This window comes from Phyllobates terribilis, unplaced genomic scaffold (assembly GCF_046119375.1).
Source record: "Phyllobates terribilis strain yellow unplaced genomic scaffold, ASM4611937v1 Scaffold_4__5_contigs__length_816908805, whole genome shotgun sequence".
Lineage (NCBI taxonomy): Eukaryota > Metazoa > Chordata > Amphibia > Anura > Dendrobatidae > Phyllobates > Phyllobates terribilis.
This window is the reverse complement of record NW_027362764.1, coordinates 810051160-810066892: the sequence shown is the minus strand read 5'-3', so window position 1 is coordinate 810066892 and position 15733 is coordinate 810051160. Positions and strand designations below refer to the sequence as shown.

General features: G+C 57.1%; 1 protein-coding gene across 1 annotated transcript in view; it reads right to left on the bottom strand.

Annotated features, from left to right (window-relative positions):
- The window catches only part of TONSL (tonsoku like, DNA repair protein), an 85511-nt gene extending 70117 nt beyond the window's left edge, over window positions 1–15394 (bottom strand). The window contains exons 1-5 of the mRNA XM_073677004.1: window positions 15203–15394; window positions 8346–8441; window positions 4670–4812; window positions 810–990; window positions 482–611 (exon numbers count right to left, since the gene is read on the bottom strand). Of these exons, the coding sequence (XP_073533105.1) occupies window positions 482–611; window positions 810–990; window positions 4670–4812; window positions 8346–8441; window positions 15203–15224 (572 nt within the window). The 5' untranslated portion in view covers window positions 15225–15394. The remainder of the gene's footprint in view (window positions 1–481; window positions 612–809; window positions 991–4669; window positions 4813–8345; window positions 8442–15202) is intronic.
- Window positions 15395–15733: the final 339 nt, after the last annotated feature.

Genomic DNA, 15733 nt, shown 5'->3' with positions numbered 1-15733 from the left:
AGTGCGCGCTCTTGCACAGTGGGAGATGGACCACCATGCAAGGACGCCGCCAGGTATGTTACAGGGAGAGAGAGAGGGAGAGAGAGAGAGGGAGAGAGAGAGAGGGAGAGAGAGAGAGGGAGAGAGAGAGAGGGAGAGAGAGAGAGAGAGAGAGAGAGAGGGAGAGAGAGAGAGGGAGAGAGAGAGAGGGAGAGAGAGAGAGGGAGAGAGAGGAGGGGAGAGAGAGAGAGGGAGAGAGAGAGAGGGAGAGAGAGAGAGGGAGAGAGAGAGAGGGAGAGAGAGAGAGAGGGAGAGAGAGAGAGGGAGAGAGAGAGAGGGAGAGAGAGAGAGGGAGAGAGAGAGAGGGAGAGAGAGAGAGAGGAGGGAGAGAGAGGGAGAGAGAGAAGGCGGCAGAGGGCAGAGGGAGCTGTGGAGCGCAGAGGAAAGGCTGTAAGAGACTGAGAGCGGGGGAGGGCCGGAGGAGGAGGGGAGGCGGCGTTACTCCGCTATGAAGATGCTCTTCCGGATGTAGAAGCTGCACTTTTCCGCCTGCGCCGTGATGTCGTACAGGAAGCCGAGGTTCAGGAAGAGTCGCGCTCGCATCTCGCTCAGGTCCCTCGACGAGACCTTACCTGGAAGATACAGAGAAGCAGCGACTGACAGCCGGGTGTATACAAGGAGGTTGTCAGAGCCCTTCCCCCACCAGAACTATATGAGAACACTGGAGTGTGGCCCCTGGTTCTCTGCAGCGGCCCCTCAGCGTGGATACAACTACAGACCACCCCTGTGAGGCCCCGGAGGGCTGCGGAGCTGACTGCACGTGTCCTCACCTTCCAGCTTCTCATCCACAATCTCCAGGCTCCTTAGAAAGGATTCCTCCGCCGGCCGCCGCGCGCTCACATCGCCCGCCTCACACATGTACAGGTAGGTGCGGCCGATGGTGGCCAGAGCCCGCTGCTGCTCCACCTCCGAGGAGACCGACTCCGCCAGATCCAGGTGGATGCGCTGGTGCTGGAGAGACACCCGCACAACGTCAGAGAGCGGTCACGCTATAGAGCCGTGTACTGTAAGAGCGGTCACGCTATAGAGCCGTGTACTGTAAGAGCGGTCACACTATAGAGCTCTGTACTGTAAGAGCGGTCACACTATAGAGCCGTGTACTGTAAGAGCGGTCACACTATAGAGCTGTGTACTGTAAGAGCGGTCACACTATAGAGCTCTGTACTGTAAGAGCGGTCACACTATAGAGCTCTGTACTGTAAGAGCGGTCACACTATAGAGCTCTGTACTGTAAGAGCGGTCACACTATAGAGCTCTGTGCTGTAAGAGCGGTCACACTATAGAGCTCTGTACTGTAAGAGCGGTCACACTATAGAGCTCTGTACTGTAAGAGCGGTCACACTATAGAGCCGTGTACTGTCAAAGGTACCCAACCTTAGAGCTGTGTGCTGTAAGAGCGGTCACACTATAGAGCTCTGTACTGTAAGAGCGGGTCACACTATAGAGCTCTGTACTGTAAGAGCGGTCACGCTATAGAGCTCTGTACTGTAAGAGCGGTCACACTATAGAGCTCTGTACTGTAAGAGCGGTCACACTATAGAGCTCTGTACTGTAAGAGCGGTCACGCTATAGAGCTCTGTACTGTAAGAGCGGTCACACTATAGAGCTCTGTACTGTAAGAGCGGTCACACTATAGAGCTCTGTACTGTAAGAGCGGTCACGCTATAGAGCCGTGTACTGTAAGAGCGGTCACACTATAGAGCTCTGTACTGTAAGAGCGGTCACACTATAGAGCTTGTGCTGTAAGAGCGGTCACGCTATAGAGCTCTGTGCTGTAAGAGCGGTCACGCTATAGAGCCGTGTACTGTAAGAGCGGTCACACTATAGAGCTCTGTACTGTAAGAGCGGTCACACTATAGAGCTCTGTACTGTAAGAGCGGTCACACTATAGAGCTGTGTACTGTAAGAGCGGTCACACTATAGAGCTGTGTACTGTAAGAGCGGTCACGCTATAGAGCTGTGTACTGTAAGAGCGGTCACGCTATAGAGCTGTGTACTGTAAGAGCGGTCACGCTATAGAGCTCTGTACTGTAAGAGCGGTCACACTATAGAGCTGTGTACTGTAAGAGCGGTCACACTATAGAGCCGTGTGCTGTAAGAGCGGTCACACTATAGAGCTCTGTACTGTAAGAGCGGTCACACTATAGAGCTCTGTACTGTAAGAGCGGTCACACTATAGAGCCGTGTACTGTAAGAGCGGTCACACTATAGAGCTCTGTACTGTAAGAGCGGTCACGCTATAGAGCTCTGTACTGTAAGAGCGGTCACACTATAGAGCCGTGTACTGTAAGAGCGGTCACACTATAGAGCTCTGTACTGTAAGAGCGGTCACGCTATAGAGCCGTGTGCTGTAAGAGCGGTCACGCTATAGAACTGTGTGCTGTAAGAGCGGTCACGCTATAGAGCCGTGTACTGTAAGAGCGGTCACGCTATAGAGCCGTGTACTGTAAGAGCGGTCACGCTATAGAGCCGTGTACTGTAAGAGCGGTCACGCTATAGAGCCGTGTACTGTAAGAGCGGTCACGCTATAGAGCCGTGTACTGTAAGAGCGGTCACGCTATAGAGCCGTGTACTGTAAGAGCGGTCACGCTATAGAGCTCTGTACTGTAAGAGCGGTCACGCTATAGAGCTCTGTACTGTAAGAGCGGTCACGCTATAGAGCTCTGTACTGTAAGAGCGGTCACACTATAGAGCCGTGTACTGTAAGAGCGGTCACACTATAGAGCCCTGTACTGTAAGAGCGGTCACACTATAGAGCCCTGTACTGTAAGAGCGGTCACACTATAGAGCTCTGTACTGTAAGAGCGGTCACACTATAGAGCTCTGTACTGTAAGAGCGGTCACACTATAGAGCTCTGTCCTGTAAGAGCGGTCACACACGGATTCTCTCCTGTAAGAGTGGTCACACAGCGGATTCTCTCCTGTAAGAGCGGTCACACAGCGGATTCTCTCCTGTAAGAGCGGTCACACAGCGGATTCTCTCCTGTAAGAGCGGTCACACAGCGGATTCTCTCCTGTAAGAGCGGTCACACAGCGGATTCTCTCCTGTAAGAGCGGTCACACAGCGGATTCTCTCCTGTAAGAGCGGTCACACAGCGGATTCTCTCCTGTAAGAGCGGTCACACAGCGGATTCTCTCCTGTAAGAGCGGTCACACAGCGGATTCTCTCCTGTAAGAGCGGTCACACAGCGGATTCTCTCCTGTAAGAGCGGTCACACAGCGGATTCTCTCCTGTAAGAGCGGTCACACAGCGGATTCTCTCCTGTAAGAGCGGTCACACAGCGGATTCTCTCCTGTAAGAGCGGTCACACAGCGGATTCTCTCCTGTAAGAGCGGTCACACAGCGGATTCTCTCCTGTAAGAGCGGTCACACAGCGGATTCTCTCCTGTAAGAGCGGTCACACAGCGGATTCTCTCCTGTAAGAGCGGTCACACAGCGGATTCTCTCCTGTAAGAGCGGTCACACAGCGGATTCTCTCCTGTAAGAGCGGTCACACAGCGGATTCTCTCCTGTAAGAGCGGTCACACAGCGGATTCTCTCCTGTAAGAGCGGTCACACAGCGGATTCTCTCCTGTAAGAGCGGTCACACAGCGGATTCTCTCCTGTAAGAGCGGTCACACAGCGGATTCTCTCCTGTAAGAGCGGTCACACAGCGGATTCTCTCCTGTAAGAGCGGTCACACAGCGGATTCTCTCCTGTAAGAGCGGTCACACAGCGGATTCTCTCCTGTAAGAGCGGTCACACAGCGGATTCTCTCCTGTAAGAGCGGTCACACAGCGGATTCTCTCCTGTAAGAGCGGTCACACAGCGGATTCTCTCCTGTAAGAGCGGTCACACAGCGGATTCTCTCCTGTAAGAGCGGTCACACAGCGGATTCTCTCCTGTAAGAGCGGTCACACAGCGGATTCTCTCCTGTAAGAGCGGTCACACAGCGGATTCTCTCCTGTAAGAGCGGTCACACAGCGGATTCTCTCCTGTAAGAGCGGTCACACAGCGGATTCTCTCCTGTAAGAGCGGTCACACAGCGGATTCTCTCCTGTAAGAGCGGTCACACAGCGGATTCTCTCCTGTAAGAGCGGTCACACAGCGGATTCTCTCCTGTAAGAGCGGTCACACAGCGGATTCTCTCCTGTAAGAGCGGTCACACAGCGGATTCTCTCCTGTAAGAGCGGTCACACAGCGGATTCTCTCCTGTAAGAGCGGTCACACAGCGGATTCTCTCCTGTAAGAGCGGTCACACAGCGGATTCTCTCCTGTAAGAGCGGTCACACAGCGGATTCTCTCCTGTAAGAGCGGTCACACTGTACACACGCTGTACATATCTCCTGCCGTCGTAGCCATTGCTTTGCTTTACAGGTGCAGGTTTCATTATCAGTTCGGTTGTGAAGACAGCGAGAATACAATGACAGCAAGCAGAGGACGGCGCCTCCTGCTGCTCATCTGTTAGCGATGCATGGACCCGAAGCTGACGGCTGGTACCTGTGACAAACCCTCAGCTGTGTGCAGCACCGGATCCGCATAACATATTAACAGCAAGCAGAGATCTCCATCTATGAAGCCTCTGTCCCTCCTCGACCACTCGTCAGCCTCTCAGGACAAGGGGTCCCACACCCCAAGGAGACCACCCACCTTCAGAGCGGCCTCATAATTCCCCATCTCAGCACAGCACTCTCCAATCCTGCGATTGGCGACAGCGCAGCCGATGACGTCCCCCAGCCCCTCGCAGATGGCCAGCTCCTGCCGGTGCTCCTCGATGGCGTCCCCGAACCTCGCTGCGGAGGAAAAGGTGACGGTCAGTGAGCCCACAACAAGGGGACTCAGAAGAGAGACTCAGCAGACCCCCCTGAGAGAGGCGGAGACCCCCGGCCACAGAGAGGAGAAAGACGGGGAGGCGGAGACCCCCGGCCACAGAGAGGAGAAAGACGGGGAGGCGGCGACCCCCGGCCACAGAGAGGAGAAAGACGGGGAGGAGGAGACCCCCGGCCACAGAGAGGAGAAAGACGGGGAGGCGGCGACCCCCGGCCACAGAGAGGAGAAAGACGGGGAGGAGGAGACCCCCGGCCACAGAGAGGAGAAAGACGGGGAGGCGGCGACCCCCGGCCACAGAGAGGAGAAAGACGGGGAGGAGGAGACCCCCGGCCACAGAGAGGAGAAAGACGGGGAGGCGGCGACCCCCGGCCACACACAGGGGAAAGACGAGGAGGCGGCGACCCCCGGCCACACACAGGGGAAAGACGAGGAGGCGGCGACCCCCGGCCACACACAGGGGAAAGACGAGGAGGCGGCGACCCCCGGCAACAGAGAGGAGAAAGACGAGGAGGCGGCGACCCCCGGCAACAGAGAGGAGAAAGACGAGGAGGCGGCGACCCCCGGCCACACACAGGGGAAAGACGAGGAGGCGGCGACCCCCGGCCACAGAGAGGGGAAAGACGAGGAGGCGGCGACCCCCGGCCACAGAGAGGAGAAAGACGAGGAGGCGGCGACCCCCGGCCACAGAGAGGAGAAAGACGAGGAGGCGGCGACCCCCGGCCACAGAGAGGAGAAAGACGAGGAGGCGGGACCCCCGGCCACAGAGAGGAGAAAGACGAGGAGGCGGCGACCCCCGGCCACAGAGAGGAGAAAGACGAGGAGGCGGAGACCCCCGGCCACACACAGGGGAAAGACGAGGAGGCGGCGACCCCCGGCCACACACAGGGGAAAGACGAGAAGACGGCGACCCCCGGCCACACACAGGGGAAAGACGAGGAGGCGGCGACCCCCGGCCACACACAGGGGAAAGACGAGGAGGCGGCGACCCCCGGCCACACACAGGGGAAAGACGAGGAGGCGGCGACCCCCGGCCACAGAGAGGAGAAAGACGAGGAGGCGGCGACCCCCGGCCACAGAGAGGAGAAAGACGAGGAGGCGGCGACCCCCGGCCACAGAGAGGAGAAAGACGAGGAGGCGGCGACCCCCGGCCACAGAGAGGAGAAAGACGAGGAGGCGGCGACCCCCGGCCACAGAGAGGAGAAAGACGAGGAGGCGGCGACCCCCGGCCACAGAGAGGAGAAAGACGAGGAGGCGGCGACCCCCGGCCACAGAGAGGAGAAAGACGAGGAGGCGGAGACCCCCGGCCACAGAGAGGAGAAAGACGAGGAGGCGGAGACCCCCGGCCACAGAGAGGAGAAAGACGAGGAGGCGGCGACCCCCGGCCACACACAGGGGAAAGACGAGGAGGCGGCGACCCCCGGCCACACACAGGGGAAAGACGAGGAGGCGGCGACCCCCGGCCACACACAGGGGAAAGACGAGGAGGCGGCGACCCCCGGCCACACACAGGGGAAAGACGAGGAGGCGGCGACCCCCGGCAACAGAGAGGAGAAAGACGAGGAGGCGGCGACCCCCGGCAACAGAGAGGAGAAAGACGAGGAGGCGGCGACCCCCGGCCACACACAGGGGAAAGACGAGGAGGCGGCGACCCCCGGCCACAGAGAGGAGAAAGACGAGGAGGCGGCGACCCCCGGCCACAGAGAGGAGAAAGACGAGGAGGCGGCGACCCCCGGCCACACACAGGGGAAAGACGAGGAGGCGGCGACCCCCGGCCACACACAGGGGAAAGACGAGGAGGCGGCGACCCCCGGCCACACACAGGGGAAAGACGAGGAGGCGGCGACCCCCGGCCACAGAGAGGAGAAAGACGAGGAGGCGGAGACCCCCGGCCACAGAGAGGAGAAAGACGAGGAGGCGGAGACCCCCGGCCACAGAGAGGAGAAAGACGAGGAGGCGGCGACCCCCGGCCACAGAGAGGAGAAAGACGAGGAGGCGGAGACCCCCGGCCACAGAGAGGAGAAAGACGAGGAGGCGGAGACCCCCGGCCACAGAGAGGAGAAAGACGAGGAGGCGGAGACCCCCGGCCACAGAGAGGAGAAAGACGAGGAGGCGGAGACCCCCGGCCACAGAGAGGAGAAAGACGAGGAGGCGGGACCCCCGGCCACAGAGAGGAGAAAGACGAGGAGGCGGGACCCCCGGCCACAGAGAGGAGAAAGACGAGGAGGCGGCGACCCCCGGCCACAGAGAGGAGAAAGACGAGGAGGCGGAGACCCCCGGCCACAGAGAGGAGAAAGACGAGGAGGCGGAGACCCCCGGCCACAGAGAGGAGAAAGACGAGGAGGCGGAGACCCCCGGCCACACACAGGGGAAAGACGAGGAGGCGGCGACCCCCGGCCACACACAGGGGAAAGACGAGGAGGCGGCGACCCCCGGCCACACACAGGGGAAAGACGAGGAGGCGGCGACCCCCGGCCACACACAGGGGAAAGACGAGGAGGCGGCGACCCCCGGCCACACACAGGGGAAAGACGAGGAGGCGGCGACCCCCGGCCACACACAGGGGAAAGACGAGGAGGCGGCGACCCCCGGCCACACACAGGGGAAAGACGAGGAGGCGGCGACCCCCGGCCACAGAGAGGAGAAAGACCCCCGGCCACACACAGGGGAGGCGGCGACCCCCGGCCACACACAGGGGAGGCGGCGACCCCCGGCCACACACAGGGGAGGCGGCGACCCCCGGCCACACACAGGGGAGGCGGCGACCCCCGGCCACACACAGGGGAGGCGGCGACCCCCGGCCACACACAGGGGAAAGACGAGGAGGCGGCGACCCCCGGCCACACACAGGGGAAAGACGAGGAGGCGGCGACCCCCGGCCACACACAGGGGAGACGGCGACCCCCGGCCACACACAGGGGAGACGGCGACCCCCGGCCACACACAGGGGAGACGGCGACCCCCGGCCACACACAGGGGAGACGGCGACCCCCGGCCACACACAGGGGAGACGGCGACCCCCGGCCACACACAGGGGAGACGGCGACCCCCGGCCACACACAGGGGAGACGGCGACCCCCGGCCACACACAGGGGAGACGGCGACCCCCGGCCACACACAGGGGAGACGGCGACCCCCGGCCACACACAGGGGAGACGGCGACCCCCGGCCACACACAGGGGAGACGGCGACCCCCGGCCACACACAGGGGAGACGGCGACCCCCGGCCACACACAGGGGAGACGGCGACCCCCGGCCACACACAGGGGAGACGGCGACCCCCGGCCACACACAGGGGAGACGGCGACCCCCGGCCACACACAGGGGAGACGGCGACCCCCGGCCACACACAGGGGAGACGGCGACCCCCGGCCACACACAGGGGAGACGGCGACCCCCGGCCACACACAGGGGAGACGGCGACCCCCGGCCACACACAGGGGAGACGGCGACCCCCGGCTGCAGAGTGGGGACTGGCCTTTGGGGGGCCTGCACTCACCGGCCCGGGCCAGCAGCTCCCCCAGCTGGTTGCAGACGGCGGCCTCCTCCCGCAGGTTGTGGGATTTTTGCGCTCGACATTTCTCTTTCTCCAACTCTGAAAATAAAAATGTAACAGAAACCAGAAGAGAACTACAAGTACCAGCACACAGCAGAGCCTGACACAAATCCTGAGTGTATACAGGTGGGGGGAGGGGCCTCCCGTTATTATTATTACATGTGGGGGGAGGGGCCTCCGTTATTATTATTACAGGTGGGGGGAGGGGCCTCCGTTATTATTATTACAGCTGGGGGGAGGGGCCTCCGTTATTATTATTACAGCTGGGGGGAGGGGCCTCCGTTATTATTATTACAGGTGGGGGGAGGGGCCTCCGTTATTATTATTACAGGTGGGGGGAGGGGCCTCCGTTGTTATTATTACAGGTGGGGGAGGGGCCTCCGTTGTTATTATTACAGGTGGGGGAGGGGCCTCCGTTATTATTACAGGTGGGGGAGGGGCCTCCGTTATTATTATTACAGGTGGGGGAGGGGCCTCCCGTTATTATTATTACAGGTGGGGGAGGGGCCTCCCATTATTATTACAGGTGGGGGAGGGGCCTCCCATTATTATTACAGGTGGGGGAGGGGCCTCCCGTTATTATTACAGCTGGGGGAGGGGCCTCCCGTTATTATTATTATTACAGCTGGGGGAGGGGCCTCCCGTTATTATTATTATTACAGCTGGGGGAGGGGCCTCCCGTTATTATTATTATTACAGGTGGGGGAGGGGCCTCCGTTATTATTATTATTACAGGTGGGGGAGGGGCCTCCGTTATTATTATTACAGGTGGGGGAGGGGCCTCCGTTATTATTATTACAGGTGGGGGAGGGGCCTCCGTTATTATTATCACAGGTGAGGGAGGGGCCTCCGTTATTATTATCACAGGTGAGGGAGGGGCCTCCGTTATTATTATCACAGGTGAGGGAGGGGCCTCCGTTATTATTATCACAGCTGTGGGAGGGGCCTCCGTTATTATTATCACAGGTGGGGGAGGGGCCTCCCGGTATTATTATCACAGGTGGGGGAGGGGCCTCCCGGTATTATTATTACAGGTGGGGGAGGGGCCTCCCGGTATTATTATCACAGGTGGGGGAGGGGCCTCCGTTATTATTATTACAGGTGGGGGGGGCCTCCGTTATTATTATTACAGGTGGGGGAGGGGCCTCCCGGTATTATTATTACAGCTGAGGGAGGGGCCTCCCGTTATTATTATTACAGCTGGGGGAGGGGCCTCCCGGTATTATTATTACAGGTGGGGGAGGGGCCTCCGTTATTATTATTACAGGTGGGGGAGGGGCCTCCGTTATTATTATTACAGGTGGGGGAGGGGCCTCCGTTATTATTATTACAGGTGGGGGAGGGGCCTCCGTTATTATTACAGGTGGGGGAGGGGCCTCCGTTATTATTATTACAGGTGGGGGAGGGGCCTCCATTATTACAGGTGGGGGAGGGGCCTCCATTATTATTACAGCTGGGGGAGGGGCCTCCAGTTATTATTACAGGTGGGGGAGGGGCCTCCCGGTATTATTATTACAGCTGGGGGAGGGGCCTCCCGGTATTATTATTACAGCTGGGGGAGGGGCCTCCCGGTATTATTATTACAGGTGGGGGAGGGGCCTCCGTTATTATTATTACAGGTGGGGGAGGGGCCTCCGTTATTATTATTATCACAGCTGGGGGAGGGGCCTCCGTTATTATTATTATCACAGCTGGGGGAGGGGCCTCCGTTATTATTATTATCACAGCTGGGGGAGGGGCCTCCGTTATTATTATTATCACAGCTGGGGGAGGGGCCTCCGTTATTATTATTACAGGTTAGGGAGGAGCCTCCGTTATTATTATTACAGGTTAGGGAGGAGCCTCCGTTATTATTATTATAGCTGGGGGAGGGGCCTCCCGTTATTATTACAGGTGGGTGAGGGGCCTCCCGTTATTATTATCACAGGTGGGTGAGGGGCCTCCGTTATTATTATCACAGGTGGGGGAGGGGCCTCCGTTATTATTATCACAGGTGGGGGAGGGGCCTCCGTTATTATTATCACAGCTGGGGGAGGGGCCTCCCGTTATTATTATCACAGCTGGGGGAGGGGCCTCCCGTTATTATTATCACAGCTGGGGGAGGGGCCTCCCGTTATTATTATCACAGCTGGGGGAGGGGCCTCCCGTTATTATTATCACAGCTGGGGGAGGGGCCTCCCGTTATTATTATTACAGCTGGGGGAGGGGCTTCCCGTTATTATTATTACAGCTGGGGGAGGGGCTTCCCGTTATTATTATTACAGCTGGGGGGAGGGGCCTCCCGTTATTATTATTACAGGTGGGGGGAGGGGCCTCCCGTTATTATTATTACAGGTGGGGGGAGGGGCCTCCGTTATTATTATTACAGGTGGGGGGAGGGGCCTCCGTTATTATTATTACAGGTGGGGGGAGGGGCCTCCGTTATTATTATTACAGGTGGGGGGAGGGGCCTCCCGGTATTATTATTACAGGTGGGGGGAGGGGCCTCCCGGTATTATTATTACAGGTGGGGGGAGGGGCCTCCCGGTATTATTATTACAGGTGGGGGGAGGGGCCTCCCGGTATTATTATTACAGGTGGGGGGAGGGGCCTCCCGGTATTATTATTACAGGTGGGGGGAGGGGCCTCCCGGTATTATTATTACAGGTGGGGGGAGGGGCCTCCCGGTATTATTATTACAGGTGGGGGGAGGGGCCTCCCGGTATTATTATTACAGGTGGGGGGAGGGGCCTCCCGGTATTATTATTACAGGTGGGGGGAGGGGCCTCCCGGTATTATTATTACAGGTGGGGGGAGGGGCCTCCCGGTATTATTATTACAGGTGGGGGGAGGGGCCTCCGTTATTATTATTACAGGTGGGGGGAGGGGCCTCCGTTATTATTATTACAGGTGGGGGGAGGGGCCTCCGTTATTATTATTACAGGTGGGGGGAGGGGCCTCCGTTATTATTATTACAGGTGGGGGGAGGGGCCTCCGTTATTATTATTACAGGTGGGGGGAGGGGCCTCCGTTATTATTATTACAGGTGGGGGGAGGGGCCTCCGTTATTATTATTACAGCTGGGGGGAGGGGCCTCCGTTATTATTATTACAGCTGGGGGGAGGGGCCTCCGTTATTATTATTACAGCTGGGGGGAGGGGCCTCCGTTATTGTTATTATTATTACAGCTGGGGGGAGGGGCCTCCGTTATTGTTATTATTATTACAGCTGGGGGGAGGGGCCTCCGTTATTGTTATTATTATTACAGCTGGGGGGAGGGGCCTCCGTTATTGTTATTATTATTACAGCTGGGGGGAGGGGCCTCCGTTATTGTTATTATTATTACAGCTGGGGGGAGGGGCCTCCGTTATTGTTATTATTATTACAGCTGGGGGGAGGGGCCTCCGTTATTGTTATTATTATTACAGCTGGGGGGAGGGGCCTCCGTTATTGTTATTATTATTACAGCTGGGGGGAGGGGCCTCCGTTATTGTTATTATTATTACAGCTGGGGGGAGGGGCCTCCGTTATTGTTATTATTATTACAGCTGGGGGGAGGGGCCTCCGTTATTGTTATTATTATTACAGCTGGGGGGAGGGGCCTCCGTTATTGTTATTATTATTACAGCTGGGGGGAGGGGCCTCCGTTATTGTTATTATTATTACAGCTGGGGGGAGGGGCCTCCGTTGTTATTATTATTACAGCTGGGGGGAGGGGCCTCCGTTGTTATTATTATTACAGCTGGGGGGAGGGGCCTCCGTTGTTATTATTATTACAGCTGGGGGGAGGGGCCTCCGTTGTTATTATTATTACAGCTGGGGGGAGGGGCCTCCGTTGTTATTATTATTACAGCTGGGGGGAGGGGCCTCCGTTGTTATTATTATTACAGCTGGGGGGAGGGGCCTCCGTTGTTATTATTATTACAGCTGGGGGGAGGGGCCTCCGTTGTTATTATTATTACAGCTGGGGGGAGGGGCCTCCGTTGTTATTATTATTACAGGTGGGGGGGGGGGGCCTCCGTTGTTATTATTATTACAGGTGGGGGGGGGGGGCCTCCGTTGTTATTATTATTACAGGTGGGGGGGGGGGGGCCTCCGTTGTTATTATTATTACAGGTGGGGGGGGGGGGGCCTCCGTTGTTATTATTATTACAGGTGGGGGGAGGGGCCTCCGTTGTTATTATTATTACAGGTGGGGGGAGGGGCCTCCGTTGTTATTATTATTACAGGTGGGGGGAGGGGCCTCCGTTGTTATTATTATTACAGGTGGGGGGAGGGGCCTCCGTTGTTATTATTATTACAGGTGGGGGGAGGGGCCTCCGTTGTTATTATTATTACAGGTGGGGGGAGGGGCCTCCGTTGTTATTATTATTACAGGTGGGGGGAGGGGCCTCCGTTGTTATTATTATTATTACAGGTGGGGGGAGGGGCCTCCGTTGTTATTATTATTATTACAGGTGGGGGGAGGGGCCTCCGTTGTTATTATTATTATTACAGGTGGGGGGAGGGGCCTCCGTTGTTATTATTATTATTACAGGTGGGGGGAGGGGCCTCCGTTGTTATTATTATTATTACAGGTGGGGGGAGGGGCCTCCGTTGTTATTATTATTATTACAGGTGGGGGGAGGGGCCTCCGTTGTTATTATTATTATTACAGGTGGGGGGAGGGGCCTCCGTTGTTATTATTATTATTACAGGTGGGGGGAGGGGCCTCCGTTGTTATTATTATTACAGGTGGGGGGAGGGGCCTCCGTTGTTATTATTATTACAGGTGGGGGGAGGGGCCTCCGTTGTTATTATTATTACAGGTGGGGGGAGGGGCCTCCGTTATTATTATTACAGGTGGGGGGAGGGGCCTCCGTTATTATTATTACAGGTGGGGGGAGGGGCCTCCGTTATTATTATTACAGGTGGGGGGAGGGGCCTCCGTTATTATTATTACAGCTGGGGGGAGGGGCCTCCGTTATTATTATTACAGCTGGGGGGAGGGGCCTCCGTTATTATTATTACAGCTGGGGGGAGGGGCCTCCGTTATTATTATTACAGCTGGGGGGAGGGGCCTCCGTTATTATTATTACAGCTGGGGGGAGGGGCCTCCGTTATTATTATTACAGCTGGGGGGAGGGGCCTCCGTTATTATTATTACAGCTGGGGGGAGGGGCCTCCGTTATTATTATTACAGCTGGGGGGAGGGGCCTCCGTTATTATTATTACAGCTGGGGGGAGGGGCCTCCGTTATTATTATTACAGCTGGGGGGAGGGGCCTCCGTTATTATTATTACAGCTGGGGGGAGGGGCCTCCGTTATTATTATTACAGCTGGGGGGAGGGGCCTCCGTTATTATTATTACAGCTGGGGGGAGGGGCCTCCGTTATTATTATTACAGCTGGGGGGAGGGGCCTCCGTTATTATTATTACAGCTGGGGGGAGGGGCCTCCGTTATTATTATTACAGCTGGGGGGAGGGGCCTCCGTTATTATTATTACAGCTGGGGGGAGGGGCCTCCGTTATTATTATTACAGCTGGGGGGAGGGGCCTCCGTTATTATTATTACAGCTGGGGGGAGGGGCCTCCGTTATTATTATTACAGCTGGGGGGAGGGGCCTCCGTTATTATTATTACAGCTGGGGGGAGGGGCCTCCGTTATTATTATTACAGCTGGGGGGAGGGGCCTCCGTTATTATTATTACAGCTGGGGGGAGGGGCCTCCGTTATTATTATTACAGCTGGGGGGAGGGGCCTCCGTTATTATTATTACAGCTGGGGGGAGGGGCCTCCGTTATTATTATTACAGCTGGGGGGAGGGGCCTCCGTTATTATTATTACAGGTGGGGGGAGGGGCCTCCGTTATTATTATTACAGGTGGGGGGAGGGGCCTCCGTTATTATTATTACAGGTGGGGGGAGGGGCCTCCGTTATTATTATTACAGGTGGGGGGAGGGGCCTCCGTTATTATTATTACAGGTGGGGGGAGGGGCCTCCGTTATTATTATTACAGGTGGGGGGAGGGGCCTCCGTTATTATTATTACAGCTGGGGGGAGGGGCCTCCGTTATTATTATTACAGCTGGGGGGAGGGGCCTCCGTTATTATTATTACAGCTGGGGGGAGGGGCCTCCGTTATTATTATTACAGCTGGGGGGAGGGGCCTCCGTTATTATTATTACAGCTGGGGGGAGGGGCCTCCGTTATTATTATTACAGGTGGGGGAGGGGCCTCCGTTATTATTATTACAGGTGGGGGGAGGGGCCTCCGTTATTATTACAGGTGGGGGGAGGGGCCTCCGTTATTATTATTACAGCTGGGGGGAGGGGCCTCCGTTATTATTATTACAGGTGGGGGGAGGGGCCTCCGTTATTATTATTACAGGTGGGGGGAGGGGCCTCCGTTATTATTATTACAGCTGGGGGGAGGGGCCTCCGTTATTATTATTACAGCTGGGGGGAGGGGCCTCCGTTATTATTATTACAGGTGGGGGAGGGGCCTCCGTTATTATTATTACAGGTGGGGGGAGGGGCCTCCGTTATTATTATTACAGGTGGGGGGAGGGGCCTCCGTTATTATTACAGGTGGGGGAGGGGCCTCCGTTATTATTATTACAGCTGGGGGAGGGGCCTCCGTTATTATTATTACAGGTGGGGGGAGGGGCCTCCGTTATTATTATTACAGGTGGGGGGAGGGGCCTCCGTTATTATTATTACAGCTGGGGGAGGGGCCTCCGTTATTATTATCACAGCTGGGGGTCTCCGGTAACAGATCGCGCTGCGCGGCCTTGTACTGAGGATCGGGCAGTGATCGGGCGCAGGGGTCGCCGGTACTCACGTCTGATCTCCCGGTCACTCATCCTCCGCTCATCCGGTGATTCTCCCGCTCTGACTTGAACAGAGCCCCGCCCACTAGAGGACGGCGCTCCCTCTGATTGGGCACTAACTGTGCTGTCGGGAAACCTATTGGTCCTATCCGCTGCCAGTCAAGTGTGACTGCCCGCCTCCTCTTGTACGCACTGCTCTCAAGACGCATGCGCCTCGCTCTCACGCTGATTCATTTATTAGTCATAGCTCCTCCCCACAGCGACGTCAAATAGACACATGAAAGTTGGCAACGGTTACTAGGACGCCGAGCGTTTCTGCATCACGTGACTATAGTGGCCCGCCCACACAAGAATGGGAACCATTTGACCCTCTGAACACGTGGTCACAACCCGACTGGTGACCGATAGCAACGGGTCACGTGACCTGAGCCAACGAAAACTGAATTAAAAAAGGGATGAGAAAAACGGAATTAAAGGGGATGAGACAAGCGGAATTAAAGGGGAAGAGACAAGCGGAATTAAAGGGGATGAGACAAGCGGAA